This window comes from Lissotriton helveticus, chromosome 12, assembly GCF_964261635.1.
Source record: "Lissotriton helveticus chromosome 12, aLisHel1.1, whole genome shotgun sequence".
In the NCBI taxonomy this organism is placed as follows: Eukaryota; Metazoa; Chordata; class Amphibia; order Caudata; family Salamandridae; genus Lissotriton; species Lissotriton helveticus.
In genome coordinates, this window is record NC_136073.1 from 247,892,754 (window position 1) to 247,913,067 (window position 20,314).

General features: G+C 44.0%; 1 protein-coding gene across 1 annotated transcript in view; it reads left to right on the top strand.

The window, feature by feature from the left end:
* The window catches only part of SPIRE2 (spire type actin nucleation factor 2), a 230,843-nt gene that overhangs the window by 141,331 nt on the left and 69,198 nt on the right, over positions 1 to 20,314 (top strand). Inside the window, exons 4-5 of the mRNA XM_078670918.1 lie at positions 13,297 to 13,380; positions 18,615 to 18,779. Of these exons, the coding sequence (XP_078527044.1) occupies positions 13,297 to 13,380; positions 18,615 to 18,779 (249 nt within the window). The remainder of the gene's footprint in view (positions 1 to 13,296; positions 13,381 to 18,614; positions 18,780 to 20,314) is intronic.

Below are 20,314 nucleotides of genomic sequence, written 5' to 3' on the forward strand. Positions count from 1 at the left end.
AAGAGCCCTGTAGTTGTTCCAACAAACTCTACCATTTCTGTGACACAAAAACCTGGAAACATGTTAATAAAGGACAGGATTTAAACAGTGCCCTAATCGTGTGTGACAGAGGTGTGTAACCTCGGCGCAGAGGGATCAGTCTCCGCCATTGTTACACCAAAGGTCCGCCAACATTTAAATCAGGCAGGCGGACCATTATGTTGCAGGAAAGGGTACTTCATCGCTGTTGCAATGGAGTACCTTTTCGCCAACATATAAATGGGGCCCTCAATCAAGTTAACCTTTCCGGTGAAGGTTCACTGTTGAAGCTCACTGTTTTGCATCTAAAGATATTTTGGGAGGAATGTTGCGTCACGTGACACACGCAGACACACATGCAAGGACCATGATGCTGGGTGTAGCAACAGAGGGTTCATAAGAGAAGGATGAAGCTGTGCACGGACAGGCTTAGGTTTTGCTTCTGTCAATTCTAGTGTTAGCTTTATTATAGTGCGTCAGACAACATGAGGGTCGCTACAGTCGATAATGTAAAAGAGTACTCTTAAATGCATTTGTGGGTCAGCCCACTGTGTGTCCAAGTTGTGTGTGTACATTTTTAGATCTCTCTTGTAGGGGTATTGCTTAGAATAAAGCTTTTTGAGCGCACCTATTGTTTACCATTCGTTGGCTTCATTGTCAATCTTTTTTGCTGCCTCCTAATTGGCCCGTGCATGCTGGACGTCACTTACATTTTCTTTCTTTGGAGCATGGACCAAGCACAGATTGATTTAACTTAATTAGTATCCGTCCGCTGATCGCGCTGTGGTTGAGGTACATGTTTCAGGACACATCCCCTACTTACATTTCCCATGCAGCTTTCTCCATTCGTTCTGCTTTCAAATGCATTTTTGAACAATGTTTATCTAGGCCTGCATCATTTGGGGTACTTGTACCTATACTACTCTATGCTACGCTACTCCACTCCATTCAATCAATTAATCAATCAATCAATCAATCAATCAATCAGGGGTTTGATAAGAGCGGCTACCCACATGTGAGGGTCTGAAGGTGCTGACCCCCTCAGGCCGAAAGAGAGATGGCTGCTGATCTGTCTGGGCTCTGGTGTTCAGTTGAAGAGCCAGGTCTTGAGATCCTTCCTGAATTGGGTCAGCGACAGGCATTACCTGAGGTGGAGAGGCAGGGTGTTCCGGGTCTTGGTGGTGAGGTAGGAGAAGGATCTTCCTCCGGTTCTAGTCTTGTGGATCTGTGGGACGGTGGCCAGGGCCGGTTGGGCAGAGCAGAGGTGTCTGGTGGGGACATGGGATGAGAGGCGGCGGTTCGGATATGCTGGTCCTGCGTCGTCAAGGGCTTTGTAGGTGTGTGTGAGGAGCTTGAAAGGGATTCTTTTGTTGACTGGGAGCCAGTGGAGTTCTCGAAGGTGCTTGGTGATTTGGCTGCGGCTGCAGCATGGGATGTTGAGGACCAGTCTGGCCGCGGCATTTTGAACATTCTGTAGTTTCTTGAGGAGTTTCCGGGTGACGCTGGAGTAGAGTGGTTTGCCGTAGTCGAGTCTGCTGCTGATGGGTGACAATCTTTCTGGATTTGGTGGGGACCAATCTGAATGTCTTTCGAAGCAGGTGAAGCATGTGGAAGCATGATGAGAATACATCGTTGATCTGGCGGTTCATTGTGAGCGAGGATTCCAGTATGATGCAGAGGTTTTGTGCATGGTCCATGGGGGTAGGGGGTTCCCAATGCAGTGGGCCACAAGAAGTCGTCCCAAGCTGAGGGGCTGGGTCCCAGGATGAGGACTTCGGTCTTGTCTGAGTTGAGTTTGAGGCAACTGTATTTCATCCAGGTGACAACAGCCTTCATCCCGATGTGGAAGTTGTTTCTGGAAGCTGTGGGTTTGTGAAGGAGGGAGAGTATCAGCTGGGTGATGTCAGCGTAGGAGACAATGTGGAGTCCATGGTTCCTGATGATGGCTGTGAGTGGGGTCATGTAGACGTTGAAGAGGTTGGGGCTCAGGGAGGTGCCCTGGTGCACTCAACAGCTGATCTCTGCGGGTTCTGAGAGGAATGGAGGTAGTCTGACTCTCTGTGTTCGACCGGTGAGAAAGGAATAGATCCAGTCCAGGGCCTTGTCACAGAGGCCGACATTGTGGAGTCTCGAGATTAGGGTGCAATGTGAGACGGTGTCTAATGAGGCTGAGAGATCCAGAAGGATGAGTGCTGCGTTTTCTACCTGGTCGAGGAGGGAGCGGATGTCGTTGGTGGCGCCAGTAGTGCGGTCTTGGTTCTGTGATTGCTTCAGAAACCGGACTGGGAGATGTCCAGGACGTGGTTCGCTTTGATGAACTTGGAGAACTGGGCTTTGATGGCCTTCTCTATGACCTTGACTGGGAAGAGGAGCAGAGAGATGGGTCTGAAGTTCTTGAGGTCTGTCCAGTTGATGGATGGCTTTTTCAGCAGGGGGTTGGTCTTGGCGTGTTTCAAGTCATCTGGGAAGGTGGTGTCTCGATGGAGCAATGGATGGTGCTGCAAAGAACAGGGCAATGGAGTTGGCTACTCTATGGAAGATGTGGTGCTGGCATGTGTCCATAGGTGCTCTAGAGTGGATGGTCTTCATGGTCTTGAGTGTGTGGTCTGGTTGAGCAGTGTCCAGTTGAATGGGCTCTTATGGGGTGCAGCATGGTTGGGTGCGTTGGTGTTGGGCGTGGTGGGAGGGTTTTGGGTGTTAAAGCTGTTTTAGAGCTACCTGATCTTGTGGTGGAAGAAGGTGCCAAGTTTGTTGCAAAGGTCTTGAGAGGGTGGGATGTGTGTGGTCTCCCTGCTGGGCTGGCAAACTCCTTGATGATGGTGAGGAGTTCTTTGCTGTTGTGTGCGTTGGTGTTGCTTCTATCTTGATGGGCCATTTTCTTTGTGGTTTTGAGGATGAGGTTATATGCAGTGATGGTGGCTTTGAAGGTTGCGTGGGTTTCTGGGGATTTGTTGTTCCTCCGTCTCTTCTCGAGTCGTCTACAGGTGTGTCTGGACTCGTGGGGGGTCGGAGTGAACCAGGTGGCTTTCCTGGAGTGTTGCTTGGCAGATGCTTTCTTGAGGGGTGCCAGAGTGTCGGAGCAGTTGGAGATCCATCCGTGGAGGTTGCATACTGAGGTATTAGTGTCGGCAGATGTCAGCGGTGTGGTAGTGCTGGGAGAGGCGTGAGATGTTCTTTGGCGACCTTGTTCCAGCTACAGCGGGCCGGCGGTGAGAGCGGTGGTATAGGGTGGGTTTGGTGAGGTGCACCCAGTGTTGGTCATTCCAGAGGAGTGCAGTGGTGTGGCTGTCGGGAATGTTTTTCGCTGGTGGAGAAGATGGGGTTGAGCGTGTGTCTTGCTGTGTGGGTTGGAGAGGTGACTAGCTGCTTGAGTCCTGTGTTCGCAAGGTTCTCCAGAAGGGATGCAGAGTTCTAGTCGTTGGGGTTGTCCAGGTGAAAGTTGAGGTCGACGAGTAGGATTTAAAAAGGTGGATGTGAGAGCCTGGGATGCGATGAAGTCAACAATGGCATTGGGTGAAGGGCGGGCCTGGGCCAGGAGGTCTGTAGACGGGGGTACTGCGGAGGGTGGTGTTGTCCATTCTACACCACTCCACTCTACTCTATTGCACTCCACTCCACATAATGCCACTCTACGTTATGCCTTGTCACTTCACACCACTCCATGCCCCTCCATTCTATGCCACTCTAGTCTACCCCACTCCACGTTATGCCACTACTCTCTACTGTATGCCACTCTACTCCACGCCACTCTAAACCACTCCATGGCACTCTATGCCACTCCACTATATGCCACTTCACTTTACTATACACCACTTCACTAGACTCTATGCCACTCTACTTCAATCTTCTCCACTCAACTTCATGCCACTCGACTCAACGCCACTCTATGCCATTCTACTTTCCACCACTGTACTCTATGCCACTCCAAGCCACTGTACTCTGTGACACCCCACTCTGTTACTTTACCCTTCTCCACTCAAATCCACACCACTTCTTTCCATACCACTCTACACCACGCGGTGCCACTCTATTCCACACCACACCACTCTAAGCCACACCATGCCTCTCCACACAACTCTCCTCTATGTCACACCACTAACTTTTAGCCACACTGAACCGCAGCCACATGGTTAAAAGACACTTGCAAAGCAAATAGCTCTCACATACTAGAGACCTATTGGTTTTGACAAAGCTTGATACTGTTAGTTGCCTTTCCAGCCTTTGGTACCGGCATGTAACAAAACGTGTCGTGTCGGTCGGTCATTGCGAGCCTGCGTCATCTTGACTTATAAGTCTACAATTATAATTAACACAAATAATAAGTTCACTTTGAAGCAGGCCCGGCTCCAGGAATTTTTATTTGGGTGGGCCAAGGGTGCATTTGGGTGGGTCACTGGGACTCAATTTGTCGCATATATTTCTGGGCAGGCCTGCTTCAGGGCCCTCATTTATCTCTTCTTACTCTTGCAAGTCCCAGTAAAACGCACTCTTTTCCAAATCTCTTTCTAAATGTTATTACTCTCAAAAAGTGATTTTTCCTTGTAATGTTCCTTTGATGGGAAGAGGAGGTTTCTGAGGTAGGGGTATCAGGCAAATGACACTTCTCGGCTCCCTCTGTGCGAGCCTTCAGGGAGAATCCCTCTTCATTACTACCTCCACCTGACCCCAGACTCTGCACACTCCCTTACAGGCTTGAATATCCACTACTCCTCTCCAGTGCATCTTATCTCACAGCTGACCTTGGGCCCCAGCCCCATATCAGGCACCATCGGGCTCCACTTTCATTTTGCCAGGTAAAAACATTAGAAAAATCACCTTCAAACTTAAAACATTGAATATAGCAGTAAATGTAATTAGCACGCACTTTAAAGTATGTTCCACAGTAGCCCTTATGACCCGACTGCTAATTAAATAAACAAAAACAGAAAGGCCATGACAGGGCCGGCTTTATCACTGATGCGAAAGTCTTTTTTGGTGTCACACCAATAACCTCTTTCTCCGTAAATACCTTTACTACCACCTTCCAACAGTGCCCCTCATCCCTCCATGCCCCCCTATTGACCTCCTCCTCAGATTTCCTCACTGCCTCACGCCACAAGTGCCCCTCATATCCCCATAGCCCCTCCCCCTCATGACCTCCCCCTTGGAGACCAGTACCCATTATATCTTTGTAGCCCCTCCCACTTAAGACCTTCTTGTCTAACTCCCTCACTACCACCCTCCACCAGTGCCCCTCATCTCTCCCTAGCTCCCCCTCCACCCCATGACATCTTCCTCGGATTCCCTCACTGCCACCCTCCAACAGTGCCCCTCCTCTTTACGTAGCCCCTCTCTCATATACATTTCATTTGTTGTATAGCGCTACTCATATCAGTATAGTGTGTGTCAGTACTTTACATCACACACACATTATACAGAGACAATGAATCATACAAGTATGTAAATCAGTCTATAGGGAATGTCACATAAGCCAATGAGGATTACAAGGTGTATGAATCACATGTCATCCATACTGGTGGGCAGTATATTTTAAAAGGGTTTGGTATGGGGAAACACAACTTTAGGATTTAAAGACTATTCCATGGGGGTCAGCTTTACTGATAAATAGCAACATTAGAATAATGAAAGACTGGGGAAGTTCTAACTATATCACAAAACAAAAAAAAAGCGAAGTTCTAACTATACCATTCATGTTTGTAGACAGCTCTTAGATGACAGTTCATAGGTCACTGTCCTAGGATACGAATATAACTTCTGAACTCCAAGTAACACAAGGATCTCTGCAAGAAAGGCAGTAACCCACTGAGCTATCCAGATACAATACAGTTCATCTGCATTTAAAAACTACTAACAAATAAATGATTGCTCTCCAGCAGGATCATTAATCACCAGCATTATCTGGGCATTTTGTATTGTCTTATTGCTGTCCTGCATCGGCCATGAAAAAGATAAAAACTGTTTAAATGAAGCACACACGAAGTATGTGTCCTGCTGGGCCTGTGCAGATTTTAAAAGAAAAAAATGTAGTAACACATTCTCTTACCTGCTCCATTAGTCAAACTTTGTCTCACAGTCTGATGTGATAAGCCACTGCAGGGGTCAGGAAAGGTGAATAGGAATAAACAAACTTCTTTTCGCCTGAGCTGCATCGAAAAAGAAATATCAACGCAGCAGGACAATAGGCAAAGGTTACCAAATGTTACCACCGTCAAAGAAAGGATTTGTCACCTTTCGCTGTGCCGAGATGAAGGGGTGAAAAAAGTAAACAAAGCCTGGTTAACATGTTAATGGTCTTTAAAGACCTGTGAAGTACTAGGGTGTGGGGCTGCGATAATCTCTAAATCTGTTTGTGTGTGTGCGCCCGGGAAAGCTGTCTCGCCCGGGCTGACACACACGACCTGCGCGTTGCGCGCCTGCCTTCCAGCCCTCACTGCTGAGGGCCAAGGCTCCTGTTTGGGTGGGCCTGGCCCACCCGGCCCACCCGCTAGAACCGGGCCTGCTTTAAAGGCGTGTCTGGAGTTGAGGGTGCGATACCTGCACCATGGAGTCTGCTGTTAGGCTTCCTAGCAGCGCGGACTTCTCAGGGCGTCGAGACAGCCATTGCACAGAGGCCATACAGCTCCACGCCCAGGACTTCAGGTGTTTGTTTGTTTCTGCTCAGTCGGACATGTAGGGCGTTCTTCACGCTCCGCTGCCTCATTTCACAGAGCTGTATTGTTAGATTTGACAGCTGCAGTCAGTCATAACAATAGGAGCGCCTCCTTCCCCGAGGGCGCTGTCTGTGTGCAAACATCTCTCGAGGCCTCGTCCACGGCGGGTGACGTGGGCGAGGAGAATGAAGGCTCTGCGGGAGCGACGGGCGCTCTATGCAAGCGCGCATCATTGCTTCGGTTATCAGTTCGCTCTCTGTTGAGTGAACGTCTTCCTGGAGGTGGGAGGCACTTAGGCAGAACGAGGCATGATAAGTGTACAAATGCAAGCCTTACTAAAGCCGTTAAAGGTAGAGTAATTCTGTTTTTAAATATTCTTGACATTACAGACAAGAGAACCGAGACACGGGTAATCAAACTGAATTCACAACTTCGCTCGGGTGGACTGGACAGTCTGCCGCTCTGGCATGTCCACAAACAGGATTCAGAGCAGAAAGAGCTGCTATGACCCGACCACACCTCACGGCCACATTTTACTTGTCCTCTCCTGCAGTTTGAGGATTGTTTGAGCATTTCTGCTACGGTTGGTTTTCAACCGGAGTGGGGATTCGGTAAACTGTGGCTTCCACAGGTTCTGCACCAACAACACGCCCACCATCCCACGAAGTGGAGTACGATGGAGAACTTTCACGACTGTGGCCTACTACGACAAAGCAGTAAAGTCACTCTGGGCACACAACAGCGTCACGCATGTGGGCACGCAAGTGTCAAACAGTTGGTTGGAGCATATAATTTTGATGGGCATATTATTGGTGTTGTCAGTCTGTATTTGGCCCCACAGCAGAGCTTCTTCAGTGCGGTGGGAGGAGGATCCGGTGTGGAGCACCCTAGCAGGGGTCTGACCACGCCCTATGTGTCAAAATACAAGCTGAGCCTTGAGCAAAATGTCATTTATAGAACCCTACACGTGCTCCAGTTTAGCACGATGGATTTTTAATGCACTGGGTGACGTAATTAAAAATGTTAATCTCTAAACATAAACACTTATAAACTTTCTAGAAAGAATACCCCCGCACAATGGCATGGGTAACCTGCCATGATTCGACCCACAGACACTTCAGAGTGTAATGTTCACTGTTTAAACGGCCAATGTTGTTATCTGTAGAGCAAAGTTATGTTTTTTATTTCATGCAGGAGTGAGGATTTTGTTTCAGTATAGCTCCCACTCAGAGCTCAGGTCCTAGGTTTTTCAAGATTTCTTAGTCATGAAAGAGACAGTGAAGCACAGCAAGATGCCTGGGAGCACACAATTTGGTCAAGGGCAGAAGCCAGGATTTGAGCTCAGGTTCCAGACACCTTGTTTGTCATTCAGCCACTTGACAACATGCACTCCTGTCCAGTTTGATGCTAAAGAACAACGCCCCGGGCTTAGTTGTCTTTAAGATCTTAATTAGTACACTTTGTTCAATACACCAACTGTAAGCTCAGTTTATCTACTTTGGAGAAACCCTCCATTTCAGAAGGTGTCAGTCTGTGATGGTAACCTGTACACCAGAGGGCTCATAGCATCATTCAGTGTGCAGATGAGATTAAGCGTTGCCATGACTCCCACGTGTGTTACATCAATAGCCTTCTGTTATACTTTTTAGGGTTCGCCTAGGCGTCGTGTGCGCTGTCTCTTCCAGACATTTCGACGTCTTGAAAAAAAGGAAAGCGAAAAGCCCTGGCTCAGAATATATGTTTTTCATAACAACAAAGTATTTTTTTTTAAAAGCAAGTTCATATGGCATAACTACATTTAGAATAGTAACCCAAAGAATACTCCTAGCTTACCAGTTATTTAAATCATAAGCAGATATCATTTTTACAAAATTAAAAAATATTCCTTTTTAGGGGAAATGTCACAGACATCTAAAAAATTATTTGAGGAAAAAAATACTAGTAAGGCTCAAACACATAATAGGATTGATTGCTATAAGGTATTTAAGCCACAGCTATTGAACTCAGCAAAAATGCATGATAACCTATCATGTATGTATTGAAGAGAGTCAGAAGTAAAAGTCTGCGCTCTTTTCTGGCGCCTCTCTTTATAGTGGTACTTATTACTGAGTTCCATGTGCTCACCTCACTGTTCTGGTATCACAAAATTCTCTATGGACAGAGGGTAACATGGTACGTTCCATTTTCTAACGTGCAAAGATCAAGGTTAGTGAGAGCTGATTTCTCATTGACTCTATACGATCCAAACAACCATAGGTCAATGAAATTAGGTATTGAAGAATCAATCTTATTTCGTGAATTAAAAAAAAAATGAAAGAAAAAAAATGATGTGAGTCTAAATAGAAAATAAATCCTTAAATGCACCAGACATGCCACCACGATGTTCATTTCCCATTAGCAGCTTCAAGTTACAGTCAATACCAATACAAGTGAAAATTATACACATAAATTGGGAATAGAACCCAGCAACGTTAATGTCACAAATATTGACACTTCCTGTGAGACAGCAGGATTTTTATATTACAACGGCAACTAAGCGGCTCTAGATATTAGATTTAAATATTTTGAAGTAAACGCCCAATTTCTTAAAAGATAACAAGGTAAAGGTCACCTTTATTTTCCTATATCTGATATAGGAATACCTAAGCACACATTAATATTAGATACAACAGTTACATTAAATAGTCTTTCTCTGTAGATGCACAGAACATAAATGATTTTTTATTAAAAATAACACAAGTAAAGTCCCAGAAGTGCCGGCTTGTATTACATGATTGGCTCATTCAACAGTTCCACAAGTCTTATTTAGACATCCAATTCTTGAATTACACTGGCAGTTGACACTTGTTTCATCTATAAGAAACTTTTTCAAGGTTCTATGTTATCCGTATGAAAGAAGATCGCTAGCATCCAAGGCAAAAGTGTCCCGCCTCTTGGAAAATCAAGGACGTTCATTCAACTGTGCAAACAGAGTGAAGAGTTTTCCGATACCAGATCTTGGCTTTGTGGCATTTTTTCCCAAAGAATACACACTATAGTGGTATCATAGTGTCTGGATACCATGTGAGCACCACAGTGTGGTGCTGATACTTACTCGTGCTTAGTTACTTAATCCAGAAGTGTTTTGGATGTGCGATGCTGTAAACCACTGCTACCAATTCTTCCTTTAGTTTACTTTCTCAGCAATCGTGAACTACCCTTCTCATAGTAGCAAACGCTTAGTGTCCTTTGATGAATTCGGCTTGACTGCAATCTGTCAAGTCTAGGAGCGCCTGTCAGTGATCCTCGTTGTCACTCACCGGCAATGTCAATGTGTATCTTCAGACAGTTATTGCAGACAGTGGGGAAGGCTGCTAGCATAGGTGATCCAATGCCTCTCTGGAGAGGGAACACCATGCTCACAGTCCCACCAGTAAGCCATTTTAGAGTTTATCGGCCTTCAAACTAACCGACAGAAGAAAACACTGGAAAAAACTGAGAATAACCCTGATTGACATAAATTTGCTGTGTACTGTCATGAATTAAGTTCAAGACGTGACAGTGATTAAAATGGAATCAAGGGTGCCAGGATCAAGTTTATTCTAGAGGTCCCTTGGCTCCAATTAAAAATTGGACTAGGACTAGACTTGTAGGGAAATAATGTACCCTAGTACAAGGCTAACCTGGTCTGTGACCCAGTCACATACCAGGTTAGCCTTGTACTAGGGTACATTAATTGGAGCCAAGGGACCTCTAGAATAAACTTGATCCTGGCACCCTTGATTCCATTTTAATCACTGTCACGTCTACTCTTCCCCGGCCCCACACCCGCACTTCACCCATACGGCAGTTGGAAAAAGATCTCCGCTAAAGAGCCCCTCTATGAGGTGTTGCCCATTGGGTATTGCACCGCCGACCCAACGAGGAGCATTGCCGATGATGAAGCATGACACTTGCAAGGGTGTGTGAGGCCATTACATCCCACAAAATGGATGCCCGTTTGTAGGTACCCCACATTGTCCTACAGCATCCCTAACCTGACACCGACCTAACACGCACTCTTCTAGGAACGGCCTGGTACCCTTCTTGAACTTGATATTTCTGGCGAATACCAGGGCTGGACCTATCACTCCTTTGTACGAGTGGTGATTTCGCCAAACCTGGCACATAGAGAGATCTTCCGTTGTGCCTTCCCCCCTTCCCCTTTGTTGTACATACTGTCATGAATTTCCACGACAAACCACTTCACGGCTAGGCATGGGTGTACAAGTTAAATGCTCAGCGCCATTTAGCTTTAATCGACGTGTCATGGAAAAATGTTTCCTGGCTCCAATACTGTTGAACCTGTCTGTAAATGACATACATGTCTGAAGCAATACTGCTAGCTATTTCCAAAGTACTGTATGTCACCTTCTACTGCCCTCAAATGTTTTCTGAAATGTAGTGTTAATGTAAGGATTTAAAGCAAGTTCGTTAATATATCTTTAAAATAATTTGGGTAAGTCACACCGTCCCTGTCCATAAGAGTACTTAGACCATCATTTATTGGAACAATTCCATTTCACTCCAGAATGCAGGTCAGTTGCCAGGAGCAAACAACAGAGTTTTCTACAATTATTTGCCCTTTTTAATGACACATCACTTATTCAATCGACTTTTGAGTTTATTTCAACATGAAATTGTTTAATCATTATCAGTCAAAACGGTATTCACCAATGTGTTTGTAATACTCCAAATATCGAATAGCGATCTGTAATTTTATTGATTTCTGAGAGAATGGTTCTATTTCGTCAAGATCTGCCCCAATTAATTTTATGATTGCCTCAAGGAAGAATGTTATCTGTATACAGAAATATATATAGATACAGAAAATGATTTTTTAGGTAAACATTAAAGAGTCTTCACAAATTGTTCTTGTATAAATATGACCAATCCACTACCTTAACTGTTGAACTTAACATTAAAAAAAGACATTTATTTATTGAAGCTTCTCCAAATGTAAAAAAAACAAAAAAGATATGCCAGAGTATAACTTGTAGTATAACTCTCAAAAGTCTGTTTCTACATACAATTTTTCAGCGTGGAGATTGCATTGTTTGCCTTACCTTTATATAGTGATGAGCGCCATCTTAAGTCACCCTTAGAAGGAAAGGCACAGCCATGCGATTCACAGGCATGCTCCTGTGACCCAAAGCAAAACCGTGCCTCACTCCTCGGTCCAGTGTCTTCTCTGCGGACAAACAGAATAGCACGGTTGAACATGGTGCCGAGCGGACAATCCCAGTAAGCAGCCATTTTGTTCTTGCAGAACTAGGTAACAGAGTAACGACAGTGACATGCAGGTTGCTCTATCTTACCAAAATGTCCCTCAAGAAAGTTCTTTCAATATTGTAAATTTGTAATCTATGCCTCTACGATCTTCATCCTAATGTGTTTTTAGTTTTTTATGTGACTGCCATCTATTGTTTTATTCTACTTTTTCTTCATTCGCGTTGGTTTTTATAACATGTAAATATGTAAAATTCTCCACATGTAACGTACTTGCTTCTATTGTGAAGCGCTCTGACACCTTTGGGTAAAGTCCGCGCTATATAAAAATAAATTAAATAAAAAATGGACGTCGATTCACCAAAACGTCAGTGAAAGGGAATGTGACACCATGAACCATTTGACCCCCAATTATATCACAGGATTGACTTGTGCTAACCTTAACACCTCAGCAGCCTCCTGTTTACTTACACTGGGTATGGGGAAGGGCAAGGAGTGAAAGGTACAGAAAGTAAACAGAGCTCGTAGACCCCCTGGGGGGCCCCAGGATGGGAGATGTAGGCTTTGGGTTGGGGAAACACAAGCAATGAAGACTTAGACACTGGAACAAGGAGACACAGATCCTGGGAAAGGAAAGCATGGAGACTGGGCCAGACGTGGGCACTGAAAGATGATGGACAAATTGCAGAAGGGACATCCCAACAAATAAACTCCTGTCTGGAGGAAATTCCACACCACAGCCCAAAGCCTGAAGAACACATGCTCCAAAGAACCCACAGTGCTGCAAGGCCATACCAAGTAACACAACTTAAGAAAACATCTAAGGGACCAATGTTGTGATGCATACCTTAGTTTCGGCGCCGGGATGCTCTTTGAGTAGCTGTGTTATAAAACTACGCATTCATTCATTCATGTCTAGTGTCTTCTATTGGCTGTAAATTGCAGCAAAATGATTGGGTCAATTTTGTTGAATCAGAGAATAGGTTCAATTTTTTATGAATTCTATTGTGGGTTATTTCAGACAGAGAGTAGTAGACAAGTTCGGGTTTTGAGACTGAAACTGTGTGAAAACATGAAAAACCTTGTTCTCTTTAAATATAATTTGGCATTCAACTAGAAAACAGAGGGAACATTTTTATGGATAGGAATTGGAAATTAAGCGACCTAGGAAACTAGTAACACAAATCAAGTGCACCATCCAACTGAACACTAAATTGTCCTTAGTGCATCAGCACTGCAGTCCAGGCTGTCTTGAAGCTGATTTAGTTCCCCGCGCATCCTCGAAATTAAAGTAGCCAAGGCTTGTTGTTTAATTTGCGCTTGCTGTGCTTCTAAGGGAAGATTTACTGCTTACTTCGAGTTCATTACGATGCTTTTGCAGATGCTGAAAAAGCTGAGGGCTGGCGAAGAAACATCACAAGACACAACATATGCAGATCTGGATACCTTGCGCAACACGGATTGGGTAAAGTAGACATTGTTGCATTGCCCTTAAATGTAACACAGGCCCTATGGGATAGCTGTTCACTGCACTGTGTAGGGAGCATAGCTGATATCTATACAAAAGTCATATTTGTCAGAAAGAGTTATTACAGTCCCAAACTACTTGAAACCTTCTTCTAAGATTAGGGGTGACCAAGTGCTCAAATGACATCAAGGTATGAGATTTTCCAATAGCCTTAAGTCACATATACTCTTTAGGTCTGGCATTATACAAGACCTTTTGATTTGACTAAATTTAGTAAAATTCTATGTATAATATATTTAGTGATGGGGCTTTCAGTGAGCTCTCTTCATCAATTGGTCTGTTGTTGTGTCATTCACATTTTTCTTCCACCCACTACGGAATACGACATGAGGCTGTGGTCAGCCCACTTCAGCCACTGGCTAACTGAATTGTGAGTGGTGGCATTCTGCCCTTACCAACGGAGCACATCCACACACAAAGTAGTTCCCTTCAGTTCCAGTGATCGTTTTTACTTTATTATTACTTTAGTCAGTGTGTACATCAGTGTTTGGATCCTGATGTGATAACCGTTGTTTTCTACCTGCTCATATTTTGTATGATGTGAGCACAGGGCACCTTCTAACTTTATCAGTTTCTGTAAGCTGCTCATGATGTTGTAAATTTCTTTTGTAAAACAATTTAGTTTGGTTTCTGAGACCCTGTATGACCAGCTTATTTGACATTCTACTTTGTATGCACTGCTCCGGTGCGTTGTACATACAGAGACAATTAACTATTGTTATTAATTGAAGCTGTACCACGTATTCCAATTTCCTGTTCTATCTATATATGCAACCATTTCCCTCTCTATATATCCCTATCTAGCCATCTCTTCTGACTTATCTTTGAAACACTACATAGTTGTCTATCTATCTGTCTATCTATCTAGCACTCTGTCTATATATCTATCTATCTGCCTATCTATCTGCCTATCTATCTATCTGTCTATCTATCTGTCTGTCTGTCTGTCTGTCTGTCTGTCTATCTGTCTATCTATCTATCTATCTATCTATCTATCTATCTATCTATCTATCTATCTATCTATCTATCTATCTATCTATCTATCTAGCACACTGTCTGTCTGTCTGTCTATCTATCTAGCACTCGGTCTATCCATCTATCTAGCACTCTATCTGTCTATCTATCTGTCTGTCTGTCTGTCTGTCTGTCTGTCTGTCTATCTGTCTATCTATCTATCTATCTATCTATCTATCTATCTATCTATCTATCTATCTATCTATCTATCTATCTATCTAGCACACTGTCTGTCTGTCTGTCTATCTATCTAGCACTCGGTCTATCCATCTATCTAGCACTCTATCTGTCTATCTAGCGCTTTATATATCTATCTATTTATCTAGCACTCTGTCTGTCTATCTATTTATCTATCTAGCACTCTGTTTGTCTATCTATCTAGTACTCTATCTGGCATTCTGTCTGTCTATCTAGCACTCTAATTGGCTATCTATCTATCTATCTATCTATCTATCTATCTATCTATCTATCTATCTATCTATATTTGCAACCCTATCTATAATTGAAAGCCTCTCTAGCTACCTATCTAGCTTTGCAACCCTCTATATTTATCTGTGCAAACTCATTTATCTACCTTACAACCGCATCTATGAAACCCTATCTATTTATGCAACTATCTTTGTAATGCTATCCATCTTTACAACCCTATCTATATTTGAAAACCTATCTACCTCTGAAAATCTATCTTTGCAACTCTAGCTATATATTTGTAATTTTCTCTACCTATGTAACTCTATCTATCTATCTATCTATCTATCTATCTATCTATCTATCTATCTATCTATCTATCTATCTATCTATCTATCTATCTATCTATCTATCTATCTTTGTAACCTTGTCTAGCGGTTTCCTAAATAGAGAACACAAGTAAAAGTCAAGAACTACAAAAGCAATCAAGTCATAAAACAGGAAAGGTAACACATTAAAACAAAGATAAAACACCTTGCAAAGAGAAACTGCTAAGACACAGGTTTTGCAGATGTTGGTATATGACGTGTATCTTGAGAGAAAATATTTTATATTTTTGGCAGGACCTCATATGACCTTATCATGCTGTGATCTACAGAGTCAGGTGCATTTGTAGAGCACTGCATAGCCCTGATGAGGCCCTGAAGCACTTGTGGGTGTATGAGTAGGAGACTGCTCAGTTCATAGTGCTTGTTTGCTAGAGGGCATTTATAGTATGCCATGTATGGGAAGAGATGTGGTGTCTTGCTTAAGTTTGGGCAAGGTGCTCCAAACAAATTGTGGCAAACTAGTAGCTGTGCTTCCAAATGAAGTGAAGAGAACAGGAGTAAGTAATACCAGCACATTTTCTTTATTCTTCCCATCTTTGTGTGTTGGCTAAGGTTTTTTGTGGAGGTTGCGAGGGCAAGGAATGGCCTGTATCAATAGCATTTCGTGTTGTCGATGAGGCATGGAGGGGTGCTCCCCACATGTCATGGCAAGTTTTTTGTTGCACTTAAGCATGGTCTGTCATAGGTTCTGCAGTGCTACATTCATGAAGTTTGGTCTTATATTTGTATCTATGCCTTGGGTGCATTGGAATACTAGGGTTTTCAGAGTTGTGTGTTTTCCTCCTCGAAGAATAAGCCCATTGTCGGAACTATCACACCTTTACACTATGTTTCAGAATTCCTGATGGTCCTGGATGATCCACAGCTTAACTGTTGAATTAAAAAGTACACCGAACGTGCATTTTCTTGAAAGACGGGACACGTAGGAGGTGGACCAGTCTTGTTATGGGCATATCAACAAACTATCAACCGTATGAAGTTTGCTCTGACACTGTGAATAGCCTTGTGGGCGATGCAGGGAGCATTGAATGAGCTGCATCTAGCCATGGGCTACCAGTAGGAAGCCCATAAGGCTAGAGTGATGTGATTGCGTATACAGGTGCAGCAATTGTCGTGCGAATGCATTTACAAGTCTCTTTAGTTTTTGGGCCTGATTTAGAGTTTGACAGACAGGTTACTCGGTCACAAATGTGGCAGATATCCTATCTGACTTATTACATATGATTTGTATCCTATGGAACTTGCAATAAAGTGGATGGGGTATTTGTTTTGAAGTAACCCGGCTGCCAAACTCTAAATCAGGCCCTCTGTAGTGGGTAGAGAAAGACTGCCATGTATAGATCGTTTGCTTCGTCTAGGCATGACAGCGCCACAAATATTGTGGCTCGGACCATTTTTGGGAATCTCAATGAGGAAAAGTGTGGTGCATGGGGAAAAAGGTACTTCTGATAAGTTGATTTACTGGTGAAAAAGGGAAACCGTTGAAGACCAGTCTCGCTGACAGGATTTTTACTTTGATCGTTGTGGTTGGTGGTGAGCTACGCTCTGAAGGTGTGGTGCCTTGTGTGGAACCATCTAGGTAGCTGTCAATGATGTGGAAAAGAGTTTATGAATATGGTGGTGAGAATGCTCAGTTTTTTGGAGCGGTGGAAGACAAGGCCGTTTACCATCTGTAGTAGTGTGAAATAGAAACCTTCATCAAAGATTGACTCAAATTTCAGTATTAGTGCAACAACTCATTTTCTGTTGACTGTTGTCTTGAGATAAAGAGTCCAGGTGGACAGCAACGTGGATTCTACTCTTCTCCCCGGCAATAAATACATTTAGTGATCCAAAGGCTGGTTGTTTTCTTCCAGGAAACTGGAGATCTGATTGAAGGCAGCTCTTGATGAGTTTGCTGGTTAATGGGCCAGTGGAGATTAGGCAGCACCTGACCAGATTTATTGGACTGAAAATTGTTTTCTTTGTGATGGGTTTGTAATCTTTGGGTTTTGGGAAAGCTGCTTAATCAAAGGGTTCACTCAAGTTTGATCTAGCCAGGACAGCAGAGGAGCACAGCTTCACTGTTTACAGAAAAGGCAGCTCCTTCCAAGAAGCCAGCAGAGGTATGGTTGTGATATTTATATTGCATTAACATAGCTAAAAGGAAGCAGAGTGATGTAAAGGGTCAAAGACGAGCATACATTAAAGTGATAGGAGAGGTAGTTGGTTTGTGAACTGTTAATACATTGTGTAGTATTCTTTACAGAGCTGCATCTTCCAACTCTTTCCTAAATTAGAGTAGCTTTGGCTCAATTCTGATGGATGCAGGGATGTTGTTCCAGATCCTGGTACATAAATGAAAAGTGACTGCTGCCTTGGTTTTTGTGTTTTACTCCTCTTGGTCAGCAGTCTGACTGTGTCCTAGCTGATGGTTTTACAAACCACCAAAAAAGGTGAGCTTGTCTGCAAGCTAAGTGGGAATGATGGTTGTGATAGCTCTGTAAATGACACAGCTAGTTTTAAAGTTCGGGGGGCTGACCAGGGGAGCCAGCGGAGTTCCATCTGGATGGGGCTGGTGTGATCATATTTGTTCCGTTTCTGGATGAGACATCCTGTGGCGTGTAGGATGTCATTAAGGAGTGCCAGTCTAGAGTTTGGGAGGCCACAGAGCAGGGCGTTACCACCATCTAGATGCGAGAGTGTGAGGGCTTCACTCTCTTTAGAAGAGAGAGCTCGGTATCCGGCAATCTTCATTTTTTTACCAATATGTTTCTTGAGGGGGGAGTTAGTGTCTAGAAGGAATCCAAATGACTTGGAATTCAGTGAAAATTGGGGTTCAAAGCTGTCAAGGTTAATGCCATTGACACCGGTTTGTACTGTTTCCTGTTTCTTGGCAAATAACAGGAACTCTTTTTCGGCTGGGTTGATCTTCAGGTAGGCACTGGATATTGTGCAGGCAGTGATTGAGGTACTGAATGTCTGAAGCTGAGGGGGCTTCCAGGTAGAGTTGAGTATCATCAGCATATTGGGGACTCTTGAAGCTATCATCTGTGAGTACTATAATCAGTTGACTATGCCCCTTCTTCCTAAGCCTTTGCAAGCCACAGCCACTTGGTAAATGTCAAAAGGCCCTATCAACAAATTCAATTAGCCTTTTACATACACTATATCGCTTAACAGTAATTGCTCGGTGGGTGTTTTTACCACCTCATTTTGTGCTTATTAGTGGTCAACATGTCTTAATTTCTAAAACTATCTAGCTTGCAGTTGCTTTTCTTTCTTGAACTGCCATGAGTCTGTCTTCAAGACTGATCTATGTGTGAAATGTGTGCTCACTTAGCAAGATAATATGTTGGCTTCTTTCTTGTGTCTTCACAGGCGCGGCTGTGGGTGCAGCTGATGCGGGACCTGCGTCAGGGTGTGAAACTAAAGAAGGTCCAGGAAATGCAGTTCAACCCCCTACCCACTGAGTATCAGCTAACACCCTTTGAGATGTTGATGCAAGATATCCGGGCACGCAACTATAAACTGCGCACAGTAATGGTGAGTTGTGAATGCACTGTCATGTGCTCTTTGGAAGTGACACCAGGGGCCCTATTACGTATAGGATGCACTTTCACTTCAAACAGGTGTACCAGGCGCAAACAGGGTAAGTGCACCCTGTTAGGTTGAATACGCTGCCCTCAGGGCAGTGGCGAACACGTACTACCCTGGGGGCAGCACATTAAAGTGCAATATAGAGTGGCTGATTCAAATCAGCTCTGTGGTTCACTGTGTAGGCGGCACCTGCCTGCGCTTTGAAAAGGGGAGAGAGATTCCCTTTCAGGCAGGTGCAGTGAGTGACTATACCCAACTTCAAAGGGATATCTGGAATGGTCCATAGGACCACCATGACCCCCTCCAGAGGGCTGCTATTAGCGGGGCTCACTTACAGCGCGCCTTTTTTTTCCTACTTTGTGCTTTCAATTTATACCAGGTTTTAGATGCTGGTGAGATTGTCTCTGGCGATTTGTTACTCTAAATATGTGTTAGTGATAAAATGAGCACGAATACAGTTTGCAGATATTTGGCATTAACACCAGGTTCCAACTGAGGGCTGTACTGTAATAGAAACCAGGAATGGGTTATCACTTACCCCAATTTTGAAGCACAATGTGTTGAATAAAACATCCCAGGATGTCACACATCCTAGCCACATACATATCCATTTCACCTATGGATAAATGCAAAAGATTGTAGGGTTCCCCCAGAATTCTATGGAACCACGTGGACATCGGATTAGATTTACAAATAAAAAATTGTTGCTAAAGAAAAAGCTACTTACCTATGATAATTTATTTCTGGTCAATACTCTTTCCGCCAAAATAGGCCGGAGGCCACTGTCCTTTTCTAGGATGAGGAAAAAGCAAGGTTAACAGTCACCATCTTTCTCGGAGTTACTAGCCAGTACCTTTGGCATGCAACAGGCGTACCTTCTATAATACGTTTGACAGCTGTTCTAATGAAATTTGTTCTGTGTGCGAGGAATATTGGGTGGGTAGGAGAGAAAAGGTAGGGCAGAAGTGCTGAATCCTTCTCTGTACTTGTTCAGTATGTGCTGCTGAGGGCAAACAGTGGTTTATTGGTGGTTGTAGCAGAGGAAGAGGAGTGGAAAGACTAGGGTCCCTTCTGGCCCTCAAGTTGCCTGCTCGATCACAATCACCAGTCCAGAAAGAGCTGAACTTGTTGATGCACCACTTGTTGGTAAGGCTGTCTCTACTGATATGGCAGTCCTCTGGTGTAGCCCCTACATTTCTGGAACTGGTGCGGAAATTGTTTGGCAGGGGTCAGCAGTCCCAAAGAATGGGCTGTGGGTCTGCTATCCTTAAAGTGTTATAAAGTAGAGTTCCCCTCTGAAGAGGTGAGATCCATCAAAGTGTATGTCCATTAGCATAGCCTGAACATCACTGGAGAACCAATAGACCTCATTGAGGTATGCCTATGAAGGACAACCCAGGTACCCACTACCCTACCAATGCATTACTTGGTCGCATTCTGCAGGGCATGTATCATGTGAGTTAGAAGGGCCTTAAGATCCC